Source organism: Taudactylus pleione, unplaced genomic scaffold (genome assembly GCF_031769625.1).
Source record: "Taudactylus pleione unplaced genomic scaffold, aTauple2 ptg000690l, whole genome shotgun sequence".
In the NCBI taxonomy this organism is placed as follows: domain Eukaryota; kingdom Metazoa; phylum Chordata; class Amphibia; order Anura; family Myobatrachidae; genus Taudactylus; species Taudactylus pleione.
The window spans coordinates 107,170-119,441 of record NW_028285092.1 but is presented as its reverse complement, the minus strand read 5'-3'; the positions used below and the strand labels follow the sequence as shown (position 1 = coordinate 119,441).

The 12,272-nt window shown below is 48.1% G+C and overlaps 1 protein-coding gene across 2 annotated transcripts in view; it reads left to right on the top strand.

Annotated features, from left to right (window-relative positions):
• Positions 1-12,272, top strand: part of SF3B1 (splicing factor 3b subunit 1) — a 117,588-nt gene that overhangs the window by 19,592 nt on the left and 85,724 nt on the right. The window contains exons 4-6 of one of the 2 annotated variants that reach the window (XM_088456248.1): positions 9,288-9,402; positions 11,691-11,770; positions 11,877-12,059. In XM_088456248.1, coding sequence (XP_088312374.1) covers positions 9,288-9,402; positions 11,691-11,770; positions 11,877-12,059 — 378 coding nt within the window. The other variant, XM_088456249.1, reaches the window with a different exon arrangement.

Genomic DNA, 12,272 nt, shown 5'->3' with positions numbered 1-12,272 from the left:
TGCCTGTCTGTGCTTATTTTCCGCTTACTGTCAGCTTATACCTATCCCTTTACTTCTCCTACAAGCCCTACAGGTGTGTGGGGGAGGGGCGTTTCTACTGACCTCACTTATATAGATCACGTATTTGTGAGGTCCGTAACATACAGTTGTGTGCTACTCCGTGCCATATTGTGGGCTGTTGTTCAGCACACCGGTGAGTGCGTTTTACTTCTACCCTGGTGCCAGATATATAATATATTCTGTCATGTCAGACGAGGAGGTTGAGCGCTCAGTGGCTCCGATGTTGGCCTCCTGCGGACGCTGTTCTGCAGGAGTGGATAGGGAGGATTTGTCACAGGAGGGTCTGTGTAGTCGGTGCCAGGTGGCTCCTGGCCCATCCAGACCTTCTCTGACGCAGGAACCACCGTGGGCGATGTTTTCTCAAGTGCTGGTGTCTATTGCGGACCGTCTGTCGGTCCCGACTGCTCTCCCTACTAGGACGTTACCCCAGCCGACCATCCCCCATTCCCCGGGTGTCCCGCAGTTATTGCGGAGTCCTCCTGGGTCTCAGTCGGTGGGTCCCTATGCGGGGTTGCCTATGTATATACAGGCTTCCCCTGTGCCGCAGCAGCCTGTGGTACCTTTTCAGGCCCCTATGGTGACTCCTCCACTCTGGGTGGATGTGCTCTCCAACTCAGTACAAAATTTGGCGGCCGCTTCCTCGGTTTTTCAGTCAATGTTGCAGACTGACATGCCTTCTAGGGTTTCAAAACGCTCACTCATGACACGGGCTGCTCAGGTATCGGACTCAGAGGGTTCCTCAGATGATGGGGAGGTCCCTGATGACACTGACTCGGACGCCTCGGTCCAGGAAATGGATACCAAGTCGTCCATTAATGTGCGAGCACTGGTTAGGGCGGTGCGAGCTATTCTTCTTATAGAGGATGAGGCACCGGTTCCTAAGTCGAAGTTTCCTAGTTTCAAAAAAACTAGGGTGGCTTCTGCGGTGTTTCCCCTGTCGGATCAGTTGACGGATCATATGGCGGTAGCTTGGCAGGCGCCCAGTAAGAGATTCCTTCCTCAGAAGCGGTTGGCTTCTAATTATCCCTTCCCTGAGGCACATTGTAAAAAATGGGAAACTCCACCGGCGGTGGATTCCCATGTCACCCGTTTAACTCGGGGCGCTACTTTACCATTACCGTCGATATCCTTGCTGAAGGATCCCACGGACAGGAAAGTTGAGACTTGTTTAAAGTCTATTTACTCCCTCTCCGGGGCGGTGGCCCGACCGTCCATGGCCATCTCCTGGGTGGCCAAGGCCATTGAGGGGTGGGCCAATGCATTGGAAGATACCTTCTCGGATGACGCTCCGGATGTCCAACGGGCGTTGTTGGGACAGATGAGGGACGCTGCTTCTTACATTGGTACAATTGCACTCCGACAACGCCACCACGGTGGCGTATATCAACCACCAAGGAGGAACTCGCAGTCGGGCAGCGATGTCGGAGGTGTCTCGCATCCTGACTTGGGCGGAGGGTCACATTCCAGCGATCTCGGCGGTCTTCATCCCTGGAGTCCTCAATTGGGAAGCGGACTTCCTCAGCCGTCACGACGTGCATCCCGGGGAATGGTCGCTTCACCCAGAGGTGTTTCAGCTACTCGTGGACAGGTGGGGCCTCCCGTCACAATCACAAGTTGCCCGTTTACGGGTCAAGGACAACAGACGCAGGCGCAAGTCTGGTGGACGCGCTGTCGGTGCAATGGACGTTTCACCTGGCGTATCTGTTTCCTCCGATATCCCTACTTACTCGGGTTCTGCGGAAATTCAAGCAGGACGGTGGCACGCTAGTGCTGGTAGCTCCGGCGTGGCCCAGACGTCCTTAGTACTCCGATCTCAGGAGCCTCTCCATCGACGCTCCGTACCTTCTTCCTCAGCGTCGGGACCTGTTGTCTCAAGGGCCCTGTCTTTACCCGGATCTGGGTCGGCTGTCTTTGACGGCGTGGCTCTTGAGACAGCCGTCTTGAGGTCTCTGGGCTTCTCCAGTTCGGTTATTGGTACCATGCTCAGGGCACGCAAGCCTGCTTCAGCACGGATTTATCACAGGGTGTGGCACACTTACTTTCAGTGGTGTGAGTCCAGAAATTATGATCCTCAGGTGTTCCGAGTTTCTAGGGTCTTGGAATTTCTTCAATCAGGATTGGACCTCGGCTTACGCCTTGCATCTCTGAAGGTTCAGGTTTCCGCCTTGTCTGTGTGGTTTCAACGGCTGATTGCAATGCTGCCGGATGTTCACACCTTTTTCCAAGGTGTTCTCAGGATCCAGCCTCCCTTTGTGCCTCCTGTGGCTCCTTGGGACTTGGCGGTGGTTCTACGGGTCCTGCAGGGTCCTCCGTTTGAGCCTCTTGAGGCGGTGGAGCTCAAGTGGCTGACATTTAAGACGGTTTTTCTCCTGGCAATTGCTTCGGCCAGGAGGGTGTCTGAATTGGGGGCGCTTTCCTGTCGCCCTCCTTTCCTGATTTTTCACCAGGACAGAGCGGTGCTCCGCACTCGTCCTGAGTTTTTGCCCAAAGTGGTCTCGAAGTTCCACATTAATCAGGAACTTGTTGTGCCAGCTTTTCAGTCCCCTGATATTTCAGCTGGTGAGACTTCCTTAGATGTGGTCCAGGCGCTTAGAATCTATGTGGACCGGACGGCTTCGGTTAGGAAGTCTTGATTCCTTGTTTATCGGTTTTCACAAGAGGGGTTGGCCTGCCAACAAACAAACGTTAGCCCGTTGGCTTCGTTCCGTTATTTGTGAGGCTTATGCACAGGAGGGTTTACCTGTGCCAGCCTCTGTTAAGGCTCATTCCACTCGTTCTGTGGGTCCCTCTTGGGCTGCTAGAAGTGGCGCTTCTGCTGTTCAGCTGTGTAAGGCGGCCACTTGGTCTTCTATTCAAACGTTTTTGAGGTTCTATGCGTTTGACACCTTCGCCTCTCAGGATGCATCCTTTGGGCGCCGGGTGCTCCTTTCAGCACAGGAGCGTCCCCGCCCTTAGTTGAACTGCTTTGGGACATCCCCAAGGTCAACCCTGTGGACCCTGAAGTAGAAAACAAGAGATATGGTAAGAACTTACCTTTGTTATCTCTGTTTCTACGAAGTCCATAGTGTCCACAGGGCGCCCGCCCTGACGCACCTGGCTTCAAATGGGCTGTGTGGCTGGTCACCGGTTTTCCGTCTCCCATTGCTGTGAGTATGGTTTCTTGTGTGTTCCAGTCTTCCTTCTCTCTGTTCCATATTCTCCTCCGGCCTAGGCTGCTTACCAACTGAGGTGCCTGTGGCTCGGGGGCGGGATATAGAGGAGGACCCAAGTGCATCCTGGGAGCTAAAAGCTTAACTGTGTGGTGCCCATGGATCCTGTTCCAGCTATAACCCCAAGGTCAACCCTGTGGACCCTATGGACTTCGTAGAAACAGAGATAACAAAGGTAAGTTCTTACCATATCTCTTGTTTGTTTGTTTGTTTGTTATTCTCCTTCATCAAGGCTGGGGGACACTGGACCATGGGGTTGTAGATGGGACTGCAAGGAGCTGGCACTTAACAAAACTCTGTAACTTTAACCATAGCTCCTCCCCTCTGCAACCCCCTGACTTCAGTGTAGTTTAAGTGCCTGTGGCGTAAGGCACGGTTCTAGAGGGCTGCTTGGCAGGCCTTTTGTTGGCTTAGGGCTGTTTTTTGTTTTTATTTTAAACTTTTTTTTCTTTTATTTATAAAATAGGTGCTGTGGGAGTGCCGCGGCTGCGAGAGCCGAATCTTTCCGGGAGCACGGTTGGGGGTGCGCTAACCAGCGTCTACCCCCCCCCCTCCCCCCCCCCCCCCCCTCCAGACCACTACGGTCTCATAGAGACCGCCTGGACCCGGGGACAGTGCGCAGCCGCACCCTGGTAGAGGACTCAGGCTGTCAGCGCTGTCCTGGATGACGACGCCATTTTGCCAGGCTATGTGACGGCGGCCCCTGCGGGGAGAGCGCCGGAAATAGGCTGCCCGCTTCTCGGGCAGACCAAGTAGAAGGAATAGAAGGAAGTAACACTTGATGTGAGAAGTCTCTGGCTATCTCCGCTCAGCGGAGGACCGAGCCAAGTAATGCTAGCTCCCCCCGCTCTCCGGCTGCAGGTGGAAGGCTCCTACACAACATTTCTCTACAGCATAGGTAGCTCCCAGTCTCTGCAGTGGGCAAGTCTGAATGCCACGGAGGAAGGACAGAGACAAAGCCACCAGCTCCTCTCCTCTGCGGGGTTTTAGGAAAAGGCAGCTAATTATTTTAACAGTTATTATTGTTATTGCCTGTTGGGGAGTTTTGGCAGTGCTCAGTGAACGCATTTTATTTATTTTAATTATTTTTGGAACTACCTGCCTCAGCAGGGTAGTGCAGGCGTGGCTGAGATGACGGACAAGTCAAAACCCGCCAAGGTCCAAACCCCTACGATGGCGATAATTTTTTCTACGTATGCTCAGTGTCATGTCAAATTGCCATGTGGACAGTTGGACTTCGGGGCGCTGTGCGTGGACCGTCAGATGGGGCCCACTTGTGCGCAGACTTCAGGTGTTGCCACTTCAGCCCCGGACGAACCGGCATGGGCTCAGGCTATGGCTCGGTTGCTTTCGGACTTGGTGAGTCTCATGGTTTGTCAGAGGGAGGTACAGGCTCAGGCTACCGCGCCGGCTCCTGTCAGGCAGGCGCCACCCGCAGCCGAGGTGGTCACCCACCCGGGGCCTGACCCACCTTGGCTTCATACCATGGAGCACACAGCGGCAGGATTTGAGAAAGTTTCCTCTTATATGGAACGGTTCTTTGAGGACCCTAAGCTCCGTACTGCGCATAATAGTCTTCCTTCGTCCATGGAACAGTTAGACGTTGCAGATTCTGAAGAGGAGCAGGAGGGAGAACTTACAGAGGAGGAGGTTCTTCCCGAAGAGGAGGGTTCAGAGCCACCTTTCGGTCAAGGGGTGGAGGACCTCATTACGGCGGTGAGACAGTCTCTATGCTGCCTGGACCTGGATACCCAAGCAGCAGCGGTGGGACTGTTTGGCCAAACACACTGTGCTGGATTTGGCCGAGCAGCTTCGCTGGGCAGGGGAGTGTGTGTGTGTGTGTCGCCGTCCAGGACTGTGCTCAGGTGTCCTCCAGGGTGTCGACTACATCAGTTTCGGCTCGCAGAGCAATTTGGCTCAGTGCCTGGGAGGCTGACGCTGAATCCAAGCGTTCTTTAGAATTTCTCCCTTTTTGCGGGGAGAACCTGTTTGGCTCGGAATTGGATACCATTATTGCCCAAGCAACCACCGGAGGGAAAAGAACCTTCCTCCCCGTAGTGGCACAAAAACAAAGGGGCCCACGGTTCTGTTTCTCTCTTCCTTTTCGAGGGGGAGCATCGGTTAGAGGTCAGGCCCGCCCGTGCTTTCATACACAATGGAGCAAAGGCTCCCGAGAAGCCTAGTTCCTGATGGGCACTCTGCCCATCCAATCCCGTCAGGGGTAGGGGTCCGCCTCCGATTCAGGGACTGGTGGATGGCATCGACAGCCGATGCCTGGGTGAGGGGCATTGTCTCCCGATGTAATCAACCTCAGGGGTTCGCCGCTGCAACGTTTTTTCGCGACGGCCCTTCCCAGGGACATGGAGAAGAGAAGGGCCTTGGACCAGGCCATCGCTTCTCTGCTTTCAGGAAGTTATTGTTCCGGCATCACAACGGAAATGGGGCTCTTACTCCATACAGGTTTTGAACACCAGTCTGTGCGTGGACCGGTTCCGAATGGAATCCCTCCGATCAGTGATCCAGGGAATGTAGGTAAGAAAAATTTTTGCCCACTCTCGATGTCAGAGATGCGTACCTCCACGTGTCTATTTGGCCAGGGCACCACTCCCTACTCAGGTTCACAGTCGAACGGACACACTACCAGTTCCAGACCCTGCCATTTGGCTTGGCAACAGTCTTTCCTGAAGATCATGGTGGCTATGGTGAGCCTGCTGCACGCGGACGGGATAACTGTCGCTCCATATTTGGACGAACTACTGGTGAAAGCAGATTCGGCTTCCCAGTTGCAGGTTCATCTGGACCGCACAGTGCTGGTCCTTCAGTATCACGGCTGGATCCTGAACTTCGAGAAGTCTCACTTCACGCCTTGCCAGCGCCTGATGTTTCTAGGGGTGATCTTCAATATGTCTCTCCAACGAGTCTTCCTGCCCGAGCCCAAAGCCCGGGCCCTTCAGGATCTGGTCACGAAGTTACTGTCTGTGCCTCGCCTCTCCATCTGGCTGTACATGAAGTTACTGGGTACGATGGTCTCTACCTTCGAGACCATCCGGTACGCCCGCTTTCACTCGCGAAACTTCCAGTGGGAGATTCTCATAAATTGGACGGGTCGCACGGAGGATATTTCCTCTCAGCTTCTGGTTCTGTCGGATAGCACTCGTCAACCTCTTAGTTGGTGGCTAGTTTCCGATCACCTGCTCCAAGATCGCTCCTTGGTTTCTCCCAGCTGGGTCATTGTGACTACAGACGCGAGTCTCATCGGTTGGGGAGCCGTGACGTCGAACTTTTGTCTTCAGGGTCTCTGGTCCTCATTGGAGGCTGTTCCTACCAATCAATGTACTGGAGCTTTGGGCCATCTATCTGGTTCTGTTGAGAGCCCAGTCCTACCTGTGGCATATGTAAACCATCAGGGTGACACCAAGAGCGCGGCTGCCATGGCAGAGGCAAGTCGCATTCTAACTTGAGCAGAGATTTTTGTTCCGGCACTCTTGGCTGTGTTCATTCCTTGCGTGGAAAATTGGCAGGCGGACTTCCTCAGCAGGACCACCTTCCTGCCAGGGGAGTGGTTTCTGCACCCGGAGGTCTTCCAGCAGTGGGGACTTCCGGAAGTGGACCTGATGGCATCTCGGCACATTTGCAAGGTTTTCCGATTTTGTGCGAGATCCCGGGACCCAATGGCCTTTGCAGTGGGTGCCATGACTGTTCCCTGGAACTTCCGTCTGGCCAACATTTTTCCTCCAATTCCCATGTTACCTCGGGTACTCCGGCGGGTCAGGGAGCAACAGGTTCCGGTGATCCTCGTGGCTCTGCAGATCGTAGTTCGCCACAGTCCTCAGGCTGGCCGCAGGGCCCGGTTGGCGTCTTCCGCAGCGACTAGATCTACTCCTGCAGAGTCTGTGTCTGCACCAGGACCATCCTCTGTTGGCTTTAACAGCCTGGTTGTTGAGACCGAGCTCTTAAAAGCTAAGGGGGTTTTCCCTTCTGTGGTCCGTACCATGTTGCGGGCTCGGAAACCGGTTTCGGCACGCAACTGCCACAGGGTCTGGAAGACCTAGATCTTGTGGTGTGAACGGCTCGGAGTTCATACATCCCAGTTCTGCCTTCCGAGGCTGTTAGCTTTCCTTCAGGGTGGTTTGGAAGCGGGCTTGCGGCTTCAATCACTGAAGGTACATATTTCGGCTCTCTCAATCTATTTTCAGCGGTGTTTGGCCTTCCTGCTAGAGGTTCGGACTTTTTTGCTGGTTCAACCTCCGTTTCAGCCTCCAGTGGCTCCGTGGGATTTGACGTTGGTCCTATCGGCTCTCAAGCAGGCTCCCTTCGAGCTTTTGGACTCCGTGGACCTTTAGATTTGTCACATGGAAATTGGTTTTCCTCATGGCCATTGCCTCTGCTTGACGGGTCTCTGAGTTGAGGGCTTTGTCTTGCAAACCGGTATTCCTCATCTTCCATGATGATCGGGCAGTTCTTCGAACAGCTCCTTCTTTTCAACCGAAGGTTGTTTTCGGCTTTCCACCTAAACCAGGATATTGTTTTTCCTGTGTTTCCCCCATCGGAACCTTCCCAGGACCGGGATGATCTGTCACTGTTGGACGTCTTCCGGGCCCTGCGGATCTACTTGGACAAAACTTCAGACCTACGTCGTACAGACTCCCTTCTGGTCCTCTACGATGCCCACAAACGTGGCTGGCCAGCCATGAAGCAGGCCATTGCTAGATGGCTTTGCTCTGTCATTTCTCGGGCCTATTCTGATGCGTGACGACTTGCACCTGCCAAGGTGTCGGCTCATTCTACCCGACCCGTGGCGACCTCCTGGGCGGCGCACCACGGGGCCTCGGCTGAACAAGTTTGTTGCGCAGCCACCTGGTCCTCTGTCCATACGTTAGCGCGTTTTTACAGTTTGTGGTGACGCACACTATGGGCATGCAGTTCTCCAGTCAGGCAACTTGATCGTTCCCTCCCCTGGGGGCAGCTTTTGAACATCCCATGGTCCAGTGTCCCCCATCCTTGATGAAGGAGAAAAGGGGATTTTTGGTTACTTACCGTTGAATCCTTTTTTCTGAATCAGGCTGGGAGACACCATGTTCCCTCCCTCACGCTCAGTTGTGTTGTGTGGTATTTTTTTACACAATTGGTCCCTAGGGGACCGTTACTTTGGTTTTCGGTACGACAGTATCAATGAGTTATTGCTTCTCCTTACCAGGCATTTTTGAAGTTGTACTGAAGTCAGGCGGTTGCAGAGGGGAGGAGCTTGGGTTAGAGTTTTGTTTAGTGCCAGCTCCTTGCAGTCCCATCTACAACCCCGTGGTCCAGTGTCCCCCAGCCTGATTCAGAGAAAAGGATTCAACGGTAAGTAACCAAAAATCCCCTTTTCCCTACTAATTTCTATACTGGAGACCGAGAGGATGAAGCACCATTTTATTCAATTTTGAATTTAAAAAATTCCTTGTTTTTTTTGGAATTTTAGGCTAAAATTGAGGCAGCGTAAGGTACCACAGACTATTCATGTCTTAACAGCTTTTTGTAAACAAGATTGTTTCTATTAGAGTACATTTATCTAACGTTAGAAACATTTAAACGGTCATTCACTTTCCTGTATACAAGACTGATACTAATTTCACTCCAATATCACGAGTCCGAGCCGGGTTTATGAATACTGTTTCAATCAGTTACACGTTTTCATTCGCCTTTCACACTGCACCCATGTCTGCCTTGTCATTTTAAATTGCCAGTGCTCTTAATAATGTGATTCCAATCCAAGACTGCATTTTCCTGTTTCTCTTTTAAAATACAAAGCTTTTACTGATCCACAGCTGGCAACACACTGTACGTATGCGTCTTGTGGTTATTGGGACTAATCAGTAGGTTTAGAGTTGCCATTTTAATATTAGGTGTTTTCGTGTAATGAAAATATCTACAGCTACCCTCTGGTTTTGCAATACAAAGTTCTATTGTGCTGTAGAATATTTTGATAATGATGCATGGGTCTATCCCTTATTTTTGTTTTGGTTTTTTTTCCCCCAGTATGATCCATTTGCTGAACACAGACCACAGAAGATTGCAGATCGAGAGGATGAATATAAAAAGCATAGGCGAATGATGATCATTTCTCCAGAACGGCTTGATCCTTTTGCAGATGGTAATTGACTTACACTTTTGTATTTTTTTTTGCCCTTTTTTTTATTTTTTTTTTATTTTTTTTAATTCATGTAACCTCCATTTTTTTATTGTTTACTCTCACTTTCCCCTTGCTCTATTTTGTATCATTACCTACATATTTTTTATATTTAATATCTTCAGCATCTTAACATAAAATATAAACATTTTGAAGAGTATAAAAATGACATTGTAAAAATGTATGAACTTCAAGTTAGAAGTATTCCTGTTGGCTTTTAAAAAACCATTCCGTTTCTTGCACTGCCCACACTTACACCGATTTTTGTAAAAATTCTATATATTTTTTTTTTTTCCTCCCAGATACAATTTTAGTGAGTGACATACACATAACTTTCTAAGTATAAACTCAGATTATGGTGGTTCAGTTTGCCAGACTGTGGCAGTACAATTATTTCAAGTGCCCCATGATCAAATTGATGAGACGTCTAAAAACTTTTTAAATCGATTTTTAAATGTTTCTTCATCAAATGATTTATTGTTTTTGGAGGATAATGAACTGTCTTTGTGGACACCTTTTAGTGGTTCCTTATTGCTGCAGGGTATTGTAAGACATTTACATATTTTAAAGGTAAGCAACCCATGACTTTCTCCCGCTGTTGTTGAATTACAAGCCCATGCTATTGCTTTGTACTTAAACCATAGCTGGTGAACTACAAGTTGCCCAAGCCTGCTTTACTTCTATTATGACTGCAGGTTATTTTCTTTTTGGTTTCTAACCTGCATGTAACAGGGATTGGTTTTGGTGTTTTGTATAACTGTACATGATAAACAATGCTTGTCAGACTTCACAAGCCCATACTAACTGTCCTTAATTTCTTTCCTACAGCAGTACTGCTAAATGCCAGTCCTGTCTGCATTCTTAAGGGTACAGTGCAACACATCCTGTGTAGCTAATGGTGAAAAAGTAATCCAAAGGAAGTTCTATCTTATCTAGTGTCCGCTTGACACTGCAAATTGGGCATGGTCTCCAACATAGAAAATGTTTGATTTTTTTTTTTTAAGTGTGTGGATTAGAATAGCTCCATTGATTAACTCCCAAGTTAGTGTACCTACATTTCACTAGTATCTAAGTATCTTGGATATAAAGGTTAATAATAAAAGTAAACCACTTTTTGTTCCCCGTCCTACATTTTCCATATACAATTTATATGCGGCAGTAGCTACAGTTTGAGGTTATTCTAATTGTTAACAATATAAAAAGTTGGTTTGCTATTAAAGGAGAACTAAAAGCCAAAAGTTTGATTATAGTGGATGTTCATTGTTTCCATATTTAAGTTTACTATATTTTATAATGCCCTTGTACAAACACCCCCTCCCCCCCACCCTTTCCACCACAATCATTAATACCAGTGTTTTTGAGAACAGGATGGTTTGTATGATGCACTGTTTTCTGATCAACCGCTTCAGTGTATGTAATAAATTTTCAAGGCCTGTTTTCTACCATCCAGTTCGTGCACAGTTCCATTTTGGACAACTGTAATTTCACTTTAGGTATCCGTCCATGTTTTCTGCAGAGCAGGCTACATTTCCTTAATATTTAGTGGTGCATTCACTTAATGAGATTATCGTAGATGTTAACATCTGTTAGCATTTAGAAATGCATAAACATGTAATTCATTTTTTGGCTTTAGTTTTCTTTTAAAATCTTTTGTCTAGCCTGGTCCTCACTTTACTGCAAATGTTGTTAAAGATTACCACCAAATAGGTGGTAGGTTAATTTCTGCAGTGTAATTCATTGCATTTATCCTATTTAACTATCACTTTGTAGTTTCTTAGTAAAGATTAGAAATCATTCCAAGCCTGAGAAATATTTAAGCCCTGAATAGGTATAGTATGTTTTGGTATTTAACCATCCCAGGTAATGTTTGAGTATATATTTTCCAAAGTGTTACTAATGGTAAAGAGATGATTTTCTAGGCTTCTATTCTGCTGCTTGAAGTCTGAACTGCTGATGGAGACAAAGGCGCTAAAGTGTACGTATTATGGAATAGAGACCGCGGAATCCATCACTTCTGAAGACTCTACACTGCTTTAATTTTATGTTGATCTGCCTTTTAAAATTTGCTTCAACCTGTAGTTTGTGTTCAAACAGGTTACATCAACAAAATGTAAGACTGTAACATTTAATTATGATTAATATAAGTATGCTTAAATTAATTGTTTAGTATTTGGCTAGAGAGGCTTTAAAATGATTGGTTTAAAATAGACAATTTAATTACTTTCTATTATTCTTACTGTTTATTTTTGTAGGAGGTAAAACTCCAGATCCTAAAACAAATGCTCGCACATATACGGATGTTATGCGAGAGAAGCATTTAATAAAGGAACACGTAAGTTGAATCATGCACTAATTTTATTAGAGGAGCTCTTTAAAAACAACTTTTACTGTTTGACACATTTGAACTGAGCAAGATGACTTTATTTTCACTTGCATAGCGTGAAATCCATCAGCAGCTAGCAGAAAAAGCAAAATCTGGCGATTTAAAAGTGGTCAATGGATCGTCTGCTACAGCTTCTTCTCAACCCCCTTCAAAGCGCAAGCGACGATGGGATCAGACTGCGGACCAAACACCAGGATCCACACCAAAAAAAATGTCAAGCTGGGATCAAGCCGAGGTCGTTGTACTTAAACCATTTTCTAATTTTGTGTTAGCTTTAGAATGGCAGAATATTACACACTATTTTATTTTTCTTGGCAAACTTGAAATGGTATTCATTGATTCTGCAGTGTTTGTTCTCTAGCATATAAATGCACCTAAGGCATGTAGAAATAATGCTCTTTATTCAAATGCTAAATTATGCACTTCAAGTATGATCAAATGTCTATATGTG